The sequence below is a fragment of the Jatropha curcas genome, chromosome 4 (assembly GCF_041381405.1).
Source record: "Jatropha curcas cultivar XTBG-Jc1 chromosome 4, XTBG_Jcur_1.0, whole genome shotgun sequence".
NCBI classification, from domain to species: Eukaryota; Viridiplantae; Streptophyta; class Magnoliopsida; order Malpighiales; family Euphorbiaceae; genus Jatropha; species Jatropha curcas.
In genome coordinates this window covers 4,618,644-4,632,134 of record NC_143154.1, presented here as the reverse complement: position 1 = coordinate 4,632,134, position 13,491 = coordinate 4,618,644, and the positions used below count along the sequence as shown (strand labels likewise).

At 32.4% G+C, this 13,491-nt stretch overlaps 1 protein-coding gene across 2 annotated transcripts; it reads right to left on the bottom strand.

Moving 5' to 3' along the window:
* Positions 1-5,510: 5,510 nt before the first annotated feature.
* On the bottom strand, positions 5,511-13,163 carry LOC149496732 (uncharacterized protein At2g39795, mitochondrial-like). 2 transcript variants are annotated; one of them, XM_089720875.1, is made up of 3 exons: positions 12,943-13,163; positions 11,752-12,618; positions 5,511-5,770 (listed from the first exon to the last, which is right to left on the bottom strand). In XM_089720875.1, the coding sequence occupies exons 2-3, from the start codon at positions 11,970-11,972 to the stop codon at positions 5,590-5,592; spliced, it is 402 nt and encodes a 133-aa protein (XP_089577001.1). In that variant the 5' UTR covers positions 11,973-12,618; positions 12,943-13,163; the 3' UTR covers positions 5,511-5,589. The 2 variants fall into 2 exon arrangements, with proteins under 2 accessions (XP_089577001.1, XP_089577002.1); XM_089720876.1 differs by lacking the exon at positions 12,943-13,163 and adding an exon at positions 12,815-12,904.
* Positions 13,164-13,491: the final 328 nt, after the last annotated feature.

Here is a 13,491-nt window from a genome sequence, read left to right as displayed (position 1 = left end):
AAACCCCTATGAGTCAAACCATATAGCTTCCGCATCAAGTTATTATTCTCATGTAATTTATTACCCTATTCATATCAAAAACCCTTCTCCCGATAGTGATTAATGAAATAAATCAATCTAGGGGAGAAACTCTGCCTAGAAGCATTAAGTTCAATAATAAATTATATCATGAACAAGGAAAAGCAAATCTAATATTATAAATTGAAATCAAAATTAAGTTACATCAAATCCCTAGTATGAGAGTTTTAGTTCAACATAGTAATTAAATAAAACTCAATTAAACTTGTAAATATTCTCATAATCAACATGAATATTGAAAATAAAACAAGAAAAGAGTTTAGAAATAAAAACTAGTTAATGATTGGCTTGGGCGGCTTCCTTGATCTTGACATAAATCTTGAATACTTGAAGTCTTGGAGAGGGGAAGAAAACAATAGAACAAAAGATGGAATATATAATGAATGGCTTCCTATGACTAGTCTCTCTATTTATATAGACTTTCTGGAGTATCTTCGTGTTCGTTTAGGAAAGTGAATCTTTATTGAGTAAGAAATCCTTTGGAGATAGAAAACTGTTTAGGCTTTGTATTAATTCCCAATTAGGACTCTCCCAGCGTCTAAATAGGATTAAAATTTGATTTTCACGTCAGGAAATCATCTCATGTGGGTCCATGCAAGTGGTGTAGGATGGGCTGACGTTTTAGGCCCAAGGCAAAACCTGAACTTCGGCACGGGCATGCTGTGAGGCATGGCTAGGGCGTGCTAGCCTTTGAGAGTTTTGATTACTTTGCTCTTTTCTGTGTCAAAGTCCTACAAATTTCCTTAACATCAAGTAAAATATGATTTAAGGAAGCTTTGAACAAAAATATAAATAAAACTAAATTAAAACTAATTAAAGTAATTAAAACTACTAAAATTCCTAATAAAAACTATATTAAAAATGCTATAAAAATAACACCTATCACGGGTCGGCCATGTATGGGGGATTGGCTCCTCATCGCACACCTCATAAGAGGACGAGCCATGTGTGAGGACGGCTCGTCCTCTTATTAGTAAGAAGCCGCCCATGGACAATTAACCAAACAAAATGCTTTAACTTTGGCAACCCTTCCACCTTCCAAATCCAGGCAAAAGAACCATTAGGAGAATCAAAATGAAACTCTTCATGAATCAAAGCAGCATAAGTAGCTCCAAATCATAGAATTAGCTAGGAGAGTGAAAGAAGGAATATGCATAGCTTGAATAATCAAACGAACATGATCTAGGAGCAAGGTACGCAAACTTGAAAAATCCAAAGCACCATCAGAGATTATAGAAGAGACTCAAAAATACTCTTCCCCGTAACAATAGCCTCAACAAAATCAACTAGAGGGCCCACCGACAACCAATTATCATACCACAAACTAATTTGCTGCTCATTACCAACACGCCAGGCAATATGAGGAGAAAGAATGTTAAAACTATGGACAATACATTTCCAAGTACTAGAGTGAAAAGGTTTCAATGGAGCTGGAAAGGAACCCCCCCGACAATACTTATGTCTCAAAACCTGAACACACAAGGCAAAATCATTAAGGAAAATCTTTCATACCAACTTGCCCAACAATGCATATTAAATACGCATGAGCTTTTAATTTATGGAATTTATTTGAATCCACTTTTTTAAGTTGAATTTATATTAGTTATATTCAAATTCGAGAATTTGGTTTATTTTTCCTTATTTCCAACCATTTATATTAGTGGTAATTTGTAGTATACCATGGACTTACTTGTAATATAGTTAGATGCAATCTGTAATTTGTTAAGATAGGCCAGTATATTAGGAGATTCTCTCCTGATATCTCGCTCAGCCTATCTCATCCCAACAGCTAGAATAGTCTGTATATAAACCCATCTCTTTTATGAGAAAGGGTTAATGTCATTCTACCAATTATCATCATATTAAGAACAAGCAATATTCAAATTAATTGTCTTTTACTTTATTTGCCTTGTATTATATTTAACACTATCAAATTGGTGTGGTGAGCATGGAACACACCTCACATTATTCAGTTTAAGTAAAATTCCCTTAAATTCACACACATAAACATCTAAATAATCAACATGGCGACGAAAGAACCCCAGCTGCTGGAGCTAATTAGTCTAACACTATTGGATTCTCAAAGTGCTGATTGCACCTGTCACGCCAAATGCTCCAACCATAAAGCCTCAGGTTGCTGCTATGTTGGCTCAAGCGTACAACAACTTCATAATTATTTTGGAGTATTTGATGGTTACCCATGCACCCTTGGTTTCGCTAGCGCCTTCGATTTTTTGGAGCACCATTCCAATTATTGCTTTAAAATTACATTAATAAATATGAAATTTATGATAATTAACTAGCTGTGAGATATCGCCTGCGCATCATTCCAATTAAAGAAATTGAATATTAGGATTAAAACTACAAGCAAGAAAACATTTTTAATTTGATTGAATTTAGAAAAGAATCGTCACATTACATTTAATTATTTATAAGGAAAAATCTTATATTTGACTTCAAAAAATCTAATGTATAAGTGCACTAGAACACAAAGAAAGACAAAGAGGATTCATAGACTGGTTTTCAGTATAAAGCAATAATTTGTTTAGCTTAAATTAAAATAAGATTTATCTGAAAACGATTTATCAACATTAGTGTGTGAGCATATAAAAATATCAAAATTAATAATATTCTATGCATCAAAATAAAACAATTAATAAATCAAATTAAATTAGTGAGTATTATCTCTAGTCTCTTGATGAAGATTTTAGAATAATTGTTTATTTCCTTGCAGATAATAGAGCAAAAATAAAATAGGGAATCAATTAAAAATAATTAGAGAGTATCAACTCTACCTCTTTTTTATAGATTCTAGGTTAGTCTCACATCTCCTGGCCACAATAATTATAATAATTACCAAAAATAATAAAAATCATACCTTAGCCTTATGAACCTTGGAGACTTTGGGACTGCTTGAACGATATGACTGCATCTCAATTCCATCTTGATTCACGAGGCAGACCAAATTAATTCAAAAATAATTGATTTGGAAAAATTATTAATTTAATGAAAATTAAGTAATTAAGGATGGGCAAAGCCTAATTTATTTAAGGAAATGAATTCTAATTGGAATTATAAGTATAGGATCTACTTCATTACTAGATCGTCGATCCATATAATTGAATTAAGGACGATCTTGTCTAATATAACTTGTAGTTAACTCAAAGGTTCCTACCTCAGGAAACTTCTAATTAGGAAACAAGGAGGTTTAAAATTCAAAAAGATTGAAAAAGAGAGAATTTCAAGTGTTAATACAACCAAAAAATTAGAGTGTTTAAATTGAGGCTAAGAGAGACCTGTTTATAGTGAAAAGAATGAAAAAAGGGCAAAATAGGTGAATAATTTCAAAATATCTGGTTTCCAACGTAGCTTGAATCATTCAAAAATGCTAATTATACCTCACGTTATGATCAAAAGAGTGGAAAGAAGTCACTTTGACTTTTTAGGTTTAGGTTTGATGCTCCGTCCGACAAGAGTGTTTGAAGTAGTATTTAGTATTTTAATTGAGTTAAAACACTGTTTTAATTAATTATTGTATTCCGTAATGTCATATCTATCTTAGGGTTTAGAGTTTGAGGCAGCGTTTCATGAAACGTTATCCTCTAACGTTCAACAATTTATAAATTTTTTATCAAATTTATGCTCATTACTTGTTTTTGTCTTGTTCTCTATGACTTTTGCTTTTTTTGTTTTTTTTTTTATATTAAATAGCTAATCAAACATTTACACTTACCAAACATTTTTATTTTAAATCACTGTATAAACAACTAACCACTAACAACTAGTAAAACAGTTGACAGCTACTACAACAGCTAACATTTACTAGAACCGCTAAAATTGCCGAACATGGTCTTGGGAATCGATCCAAACTGCATCTTTTCTAGTTGCTTTCCAACAATATATTGGTATAAAAATCACGTGTTCATGCCGAGGCAAAGTGTCAAATTATACTAAGGTTAGAAAAAAAAATTATAAACCTCAAGTAAACCCGAGTGATGTATAAATATCAAATTGTGCTACGCGATTATAGTAATCAGTGTTATAGATTACTATTCAATTATTTTTGAAAACAAATTATTTAATTATTAATCGAATTAAAACTTAAGTAATTATTAAAATAAAAAATATTTGAAAAAATTAACTTCTAAAAAATTAAGCAAAATCTTCTAAATCTGAGTTTCCCCACCATTTTCAAAATCCTGAAATGAGAAAATTGTCTTATCTTTTGAAACCGTATATTAGGAGAAAATCTTAGGCAGGCTCTGTCTGCAAGCTATAATACAATAGCACATACAAGCTATAATACAATAGCATTGCCCATACCATTCATCAATCTTTGAACTCCATCAAAAGCCTAACTGCTTCCCACCCATATAACAAATTTTCACCAACAAATCCTGTTCCCATCCAAACTACAATATGAAAATGATTAATTAGAGAGAGCAAGGATTGCAAAATCAGTTCTTAAATATTGAGTTTATATCTCAGCGATATTAAGCGTCTGTGCCACAATGTTAGCCGTTTATATAAAAATTTAGATTAAAAGTGTTCATAATAGCTGTTTAATTAGTTAATTAACTTAAAATGATAAAAAAAGTTTTAGTTAACTGAATTCATAGGAAAAAAATAATAAGTATGATTATCAAAAAAATTTAATTAAAAATTAAATGCTAAACGTTAAGTGTTTAACATTTTATAAAAAACTCTTTGAAAGTTATATGTTATCGAATGTTACAATTAATAGGCCTAAGAATCTTGCAAAAAGAAACAAGCAATAGGGATTATGCGATGTCCTACCCGATTTCCTGCTCTTGGCGAAAGTTGTACAGAGCAAGAAAATACACACCATAGTCAGCAACAGTTGTACAGAGCAAGAAAATACACACCATAGTCAGCAACTGCTTAATATTCTAAAGGATATTAATTCACTGCCATAGCTGTGGAGGAGATTTCATGAAGTGCTTTACTATGATGGACAACTCAGAGGTCTCATGCAATCATTAAAATAAAATGGAAGAAGATATCAAGAAACCATTTTAGGTTTTATGAATTAAATGATTTATGGCTTTCAAGTTTACTTGGAGTTAAGGAGTAAACAATAGTCTTCAACAAAGGCTCGACTCTTCTATTGCGATATAAATGAGGTTCATACACATTGTTATTACTATTTAATTGGCCGAAACACAACCATACAGGTGGTAAACATAGACCATATTCAGAAAAGTATGGCTCATAGAAGACATTATACACAACATAGGAGAGCACATGGGTACAAATATACTAAGAAAAGTAGATTAAAAAAAAAAAATCAAACATGAATATCAACTGCATGATAAAAAAAAATAATAATATTATAACATGAAAATATCTAAAAGGAAGTATCTGTCTGCAAAACTATAACACCACAGAATTCAATTCAGAGCACTTGCAACTCACCAGGAAAAAACTTTTTGGCTGATTTGGGTAGCAAATGATTCATTTACAAATCCACCGTATCACATTTTTTAACGGTTAACCACTTTTGGTTGATTTATTTTCATTAATGAACATACCCACCGATTTAAACCAGCGCATAAGGTTCCTATGATCTTTCACATAAAGCCATGCTTGAAGAAAATTAAAGAGACTCTCATTCACACCCCGTTCTTCAATGTAACTGTGCAGTGCATCTCGCATCTTTTCATCAAGTTCCCTGTCAATTAACAATTCATCACACATTATACTCAAGACAAAAGACAGTTATAACTAAAAGAAATAAAATGATTTAAAGTTTTCCGTTTGCAGCATCCTAGAACTCGAGACAGCATCACAGTATAAATTCAGAATATACATTTCTGAGTAAACAACAAATCCATTGCACGCTTATTTAAACTGCCTGACTCAATAATATACTTATATGAAAGATATAGTTTAGCAGTGGGCATTAGAGTTGGCAATATGCCACGCCATGCCATGCCATTACAGATGGGCAAGGAACATGATTAATAACAAAGGCAATGGGCTTTTGCTAAGGGATACTAGATTCACCTCCAGGCTATGGGATTGTGAGTTTGAACACTAGTCAGAGACAATTAACTAAAAAGAAGAATAAAAAAAAAAGAGAGCAAGGGCAATGGTTCTTAATCAACATTTGAAGGGTTATTAACTACCTTGATAACATTAGCATGTTCCCAGATTCTCAAAATGCCTCCCTAACAATCTCAGCAGAAGGGTTATTAACTATTATTATAAAAAATGTCAAATATTAGTCACATGAAACAAAAAGCATTTGGCTGTGAAAACTTTACATTCATTTCTCTAACTCTCTTAAATTCATATCAAGATCTCCTCCTGCTTCAGACCAAAACTACAACTTGAGCCAGATTATACAAATGCAATATCTAGACAACCCCTACTAGCAAATTTATTAACCCTTTTCAACTAATTGCATATGTATTGCATTATTACCTTATATTTAGACTAAAAATCTGGTTTAGAAGGCCAATAACTTGCCAAATTTGTATACACAAAGACTCTAATTTTCACAGGGCAATTCAATTATTTATCTTTCACCGTATAAAATCATTATTTTTGGTATCTAAATTTAATGGAAAAGTCAGTTCTAAAATGATGGAATCTCATCTCCTCGCATGTTTCTTTGACTCGGAGAAGTCAACATGTTATGATCCCAGTTGGAAGGTTTTGGGACTTAGATCTGAGAAGTCCCCAACGTCAAATCCTAGTTGGATGGTTTTGGGACTCAGAGAAGTCAAATGTCAGTTCTAAAAGCATAGGATTTCAATGTGGGGGAATTGACTCCCCAACCTCAAATTCGAAGTTTCGGAATGTGATTTTCCCAAGGTTCAATTCACAATATCAAAACAACCATATAACACTTTTACCACCATATCCTCCTAATTATTGACGAAGGCTGCTTCACCTTGACATAATTAAGACAATTACTAATCCTGGTAGTAACAGTACAATCAAGAATTCTTTGAAATAAGGTACAGAAACACAATAAAATTGTCTCATAACAAAACCACTTTTCCATTTATACTGTCTTCTTGCATAGCCCTCCTTATGCAAGGAATTTAAGGTAGGCATGGCCGGTTTAATGAACCGCTGGTTTCGGTTCATTGAACCGCCGGTTCGAAATGTTTAAAATTTTGAACCGGAACTGGCCCTTGAACCTCCGATTCCGGTTCCGGCACGGTTCAGCACGGTTCCGGCGAACCGACGGTTCAAATTACGGTTCCGATTTGGTTCCGGCATTACGCAATTTTTTAAAAAAATAATAAGATTTTGATTTCGAATTCATGAATAAATAATAATTTTAAAATGTTTAAATTTTATTAACTAAATAAATTATTATAAAATTTTAAAACAAAAACTTCTATTAATTTAGAACTGTTATTATCAAAGCCCACATAGTTCTTTTTTTTTATTACATTGGAAAATAACCTCCCAATTATTACAATTAATTTTAGTCATCAGTGCCACTAGTCTCCGTTAATGAGTCGGAATCATCATCGTCGCTTGAATTTTGCTGGTCTTGAGTTCTCAACGCCGCTCTAGTCCAATCATCAACACATTCTTGCATTTCCACATTATTTGGCGATAATCTTGACCGTGTTGGATCTAAAATTTGTCCACCCGCACTAAAAGCTTGTTCCACTACAACAGTAGAAATTGGACAAGCAAGAATATCTTTTGCAATTGAAGCTAAGACTGGAAAGCGATTTGCATGCTTTTTCCACCAACCCAAAATATCAAATTTTGTTGGGTCTTCATTCGCATCATCACCTAAAAACTCAAAATCTGTGCTAATATATGTCTCAATTTCTGTGTATGAATGTGGACCCTCCCTTGATTTTTTTGAAACATTTTGCATGAAGGTAAATTGTGTAGAATGAAATTTAGTGGATTGTATAGTTTGTGGATCTGATACTTGAGGAAGGGGAGATACTAATTTAGAATACTCATCATACAATTGACGGACATACCTTAAAACATTATTAGTAAGAGAAAAATAATCTGCTTCAATATTAAAAGATCCATAATAAAGACGAAAAAATTCTTGTAATGCAACTAATTTAAATCTAGGACAAAGAAAAAATGCAACTAAATTTAAATCCGGAATTTCAGTATAATATTTTAACCATTTAGTTTTCATCATGAATATACATTCTTGTAAATCATCATCATTTTCATTTTCAATTATGGCACTACTTATGGCCAAACAATGAAATGGAAATAAATGGGAGGTAGGATAATAAACACCACTAAAAATTCTCGTACAATTTTCAAAAACTTGCAAAATATCTAATATTTTTTTACAAACAGTCCAATTGGTTGGATAAAGTTGAAAATGTGATGCATGCAATTGCATAAATGAAGAAAGAATATCTTTATATTCATAAGACTCATTTAACATTTTATAAGTTGAATTCCACCTTGTAGGAATATCTCTTGAAAATTTTTTATATTTTTTTCCCATAGAGTGACAAAAATTTTTAAATTTTTTTCTAACATATCCATGTGTCCATAAATGATTTAAAATATTTTTTATTGGACGTAAAAATACATTTAATGTTGTTAATGCATCTTGAACACATAAATTTAAAATATGACATGCACATCTAGTATGAAAAAACTGTCCACTAAATTTAGGTTGACAAAGAGTTTTTAATTCATTTATTGATGCGGTATTTGCACTGGCATTATCAAAACCAATTGTAAAAATTTTTTTAGTCAAACCATATTCTTCTAAAATAATATTTAACATGGTAAAAATATTATGCGCGGTGTGAGAGTCATCAAAAACTCTAAGTGCAATAATTCTTTTTTCAAGTTTCCATTCATTATCAATCCAATGAGATGTAACACCCATATAAGAATGAGTTTGCCAAGCATCACACCAAATATCACAACAAATGGCAATTTTACCATTAAAATTTACAAATAAATTTTTTAAAATTTCTTTTTCTTTTAAATAAATAGATAAAATAGTCCTTTTAAGTGTATTCCTAGGTATCTTTTTTGCTAAAGGATTTAATGCTTTTTTACAATAGTTATTAAATCCAATTTTTTCACCAAATGAAAAAGATAATCGTTCCATACAAACCATTTTAGCCATTTCAATTTTATTAGTTTCATCACTATATTTAAATAGAGGAGTGTTAGGATCACCATACCTTGATGACGATAATTGAGTTTGAGTTACATCCATTCCTACCTCACTTGGATGATGTGATTTTAAATGCCTATTGAGAGTGCCATATCCTCCTCCAAGCTTGAATGCATATTTTTTTTTGCAATAATTACATCGAACCGCATTGATTTCTCCATTATCTTGAACAATTTTTGCAAAGTGCTTCTTGAAAATATCTGATTTTGGTGGTTTACCTATTGAAATATTAGGAGATATTGCTTCTTGTGGTGAAAAATCAATCAATGGATTATTTGAATCAATTTCTTCCACGCTTTGAGCAACTAGCTTTCCCTTGGAGCTTTGTGAATTGTGTGCCATAATTTTAAATGGAATTATGGAAAAAAAATGAATAAATGGAATATGAAATTAATGGAATTTAGAATTGGATGTATGAAAATAAAGCAATATTAAGAAGTGAAGAGGAGAGATAGAATATAATTGGTTGTGAAAAAAAAAATAATCAACTCATCATATTTATACATATTTTTCATTTATGTAGTTTCCCAAATTGTCCCTTATAACAGAAAAAAAACAATTATATTTTTGGATAATTTAGTAAATTATAATAAATAAATAAATAATTAATTAATTAAATTATAATAAAACAATTATATCCGTTTGAAGTTTGAATTGTTAATTGTATAGTAAATTGTTAATTGTAAACAAAGTTCAATGGCTATTTTTGATTATGAGCTTTCAAAAAAAAAGTGAAATGATTATGCTTCTCCTTTTTTAAACCAAAATGATGATGTTTTTTTTTTTTCACTATTTTTGATTATTGCAATAAATAATTTTGTTTGTGAATTCAGTTCGAACCGGACCGAAGCCGCCGGTTAACCGCCGGTTCTGGGCCGGTTCAGGTTCATTTTTTAACATTCACATGAACCTTAACCGGCCCTTGAACCGCCGGTTCCGGTTCAAAATTTTGCACCGCCGGTTTCGGTCCGGTTTCGGTTCGTCTACAGTACGGTTCGGTTCCGGTTAGAACCGAACCGGTGGCCATGCCTAATTTAAGGTAAGCAAAAAACAACTGAAATAAATATAAAATGAAGTTAATTAATTAAAGATGGAGGGATTGCCTTCTGAACAACATTCTCGAAAGCTCTAGGGCACTTAACCGCTAAGAGATGCTGAAGCTTAAATGGAAAGTGCAAAGTGCAGATATTGCAAAAACTTATAATATAAGTAGGAATCAAAAATTCATTATGCAATTTGTCTAACCTATAGCTCAAATTGGAGCATATTGTGCTATTGCACAAAAGCTACAGATCCAATTCCAAAACCTACATACGCTATTGAAAGTTCTAAAATTTTGTTATTTGAAATGAAAACCAGGGCCAAATGACATTAAATAAGACCAGGCCTCCATAACAGGAGGAATAATATACAATTTCTCCTAGCAACCAATTGATTTGGGTGAATCATGTCCCTAGTCCTCCCCCTAAAGCTCAAGGTTATTTCAATAATATGTACAGAACAAAAATAACAACTATGCAGGAGAACATTGACCTTAAGATTTTGCTCCTTGAGCTATGAGAATCTCAATCTATCGCCATTACACAAAAAAACACCTCACATACAACTGTGATGGCAAAATATCACTACCATTTGCAATTCTCACAGAACCTTTTGATACAATGTTGTAATAAATAACCACTATCCATCTAATAACCTAAGATATTCATAAGTTAGAATACATGGCGAGAAACCAACACTTTCAAATAATTACAAAAATATGATATCTTGTCCTGTTAAATCAAATGTAAAAACTTAGCAAAAGATGTAACTCCACAAAAAGGGAGCAAATTTATCAATAATCAAAATGCTACAGTGTAGTTCCTTTTTTTTTCGAAGATAAAACTCCATGTTGTTGAAGACTGAACTGCTCTCAAAGTGGACTAACATAGGTACCTCATGGAGTTAGAATTGCAAGCAGGCATGCATTCCTATTCCATTGCAGGAGAATACTACTAAATCATTAACAAAAGACAAAATATTAGGATAATGTATGTGCTGCAGAATCAAATACAATATCATAATGTTTGTATCTTATATTTGATCTGCAGATCAAACATAAGGAATTTATAACCATGTGATCACAGCACAGTTCCGCTGCAAATATAAATTTAGTTTCTTTCTTTCCCATGCATGAGAAGTTGAGAACAGTACAAAATTTATAAGGATAACTATATTAATACTTTATATACTCTCCATCTCTGTGAAAATTTTCATATTCCTTGTGAATCATTTTTATAATTTCAACATAAAGCTAAAACGCTAGAACTCTCTATATGAATTATAATGCCCTGAATCAGTGTTGTTTCACTAGGAGTTTCAATAGTACTTGTATCATCAATGTACGAAAGAAGTCAATTCTCTTTCAATCATCATACGCATTACGAAGTTCAATATTCCATAAGAAACAATTATAAAAATTAGCCCACTGTCAATTAATAAAGGGTAACAAGAACCAAACTCACTCAAAAAGAGGGCCGTTATATGCAGATGGAAACTCTGGGTCATCAGCCTTCTGTCTCAATGAAACAGAATGAATTCCCAATGCGTCTGGATATAGCCCGCATAGAAACTGCAAAGATTTTTCCTGTCCAGGCTTTGACACATCCACGTGAAGGAACAACTGGTTTATGTCATCATCATCATCCTCCCCTCCGCTTCCAGGAATGATATTCGCCAAGCGCATTACAGAGATATTAATTTTCTCATTGCCAAAGGTTCTAGTGAGAACGGGTCCATTCCCATCTAAAGCCCCTTTTAATACTGTAAAGGCTGATGGGGGGCTTACCTTCTACAAAGCATAAACTTTTACTTCCATGCACAGATGCATCCATAATTGAACATAAGACAGTATATATATGTAAAATATAATCCGACAAAACTTCATACATCCATATAAAGTTGTATAAGCAGAATAACTGAAAATGTGAATATCCTTTAAACAATCTACAAGATATATAAGTTCAATGAATCGTATGAAAATCCAATATAAACTTTTACTATGACAAATATGCAGGGGAATGTGGGGTAAGTGTCTAAAACCTTGGACAACAATGGGTTTTAGAGAAACATAAAACCCTAGAGTTTTGAAGTTGCATATAATTATGAGAAAAGGAGAGAGAAAATAAATACAGGAGGAGGGTTCATTCTGGAGACTTCGTGATAGTGTTCTTTAAGGGAGCGGAGCAACATGGAATCCACGGCGGTGGATATGTTGGTGGTGGAGCGTCGATTTGACATCATCCGCCATCATGGTTGCCGCACAGAGCCGTCTGTTAACAATTTCCGCAACATTGCACTTATTCTTTTTGCTAAGATAAAGGTTGAACAGCCTAGCAAAAGGAAAAAACAATAACATTACAGGATCAGAGAAAATTTTAGCAATTTTGAACATATTTTTCCAACCCTCAATGTATGGATACAATTACTAATCACAATTTAATCAAAATCATGAGGAAAAGAACAATTCCTAGATTAATCTTATGAAAGCTAAATAAAATCCAAGTAAAATATACTCAAAGCTATTACACCTGGGATCTCTTTGGACTAAATTAATCTCTTTCTTCTTCAAACCGACATGAAGTTAAATATAAATGCAAGGATGAACTGATTCCATAGAATATAAAGATAAACTAAACAAAAAAGGACAATGTTACCGTTGAGATGGCAGTACGGGAAGCGGCGTTTTCCCAGCAGCAGCAGCGGCACAGGTCCGATTTGCTCGTTAAGATGAACTGAAAAGACTAAAATGCCCTTATTTATACATTACAATTACAGAGAGCGAAAAGGGTAATGGATGGACCACTTTTCCACTCCCTTAATTGCCTTTTATAGTACATGTCTCTTCGTCTCCCTCTCTTGCCATCAAAGAAGAAGAATTGTTTTGTTGAAGACGACGGATTGATCCTAAACTACAAATCAGTCAAGCTATATCTATTGAAGAGGTACATTTTTTAATGAGCTTTATTTTCATGCATTGAGTAAATCAGTTACAGTGGCGCGGGGCATGCATGGAGTGAAGCTATCGTGAAGCTTTCTTGTTTCTACCAATGTCAAAAATTGACGCTGCAACTTACTAATTTGGGCACAAATTTCATGGTACCGAATAAACTCAACGCGCTTCTTTCTAGACTCACCGTACGAAGAAAATGAGTTTATCATTTTTGATAACAACTTTCTACTTACTAGTACCTTTTTTTTTTTAA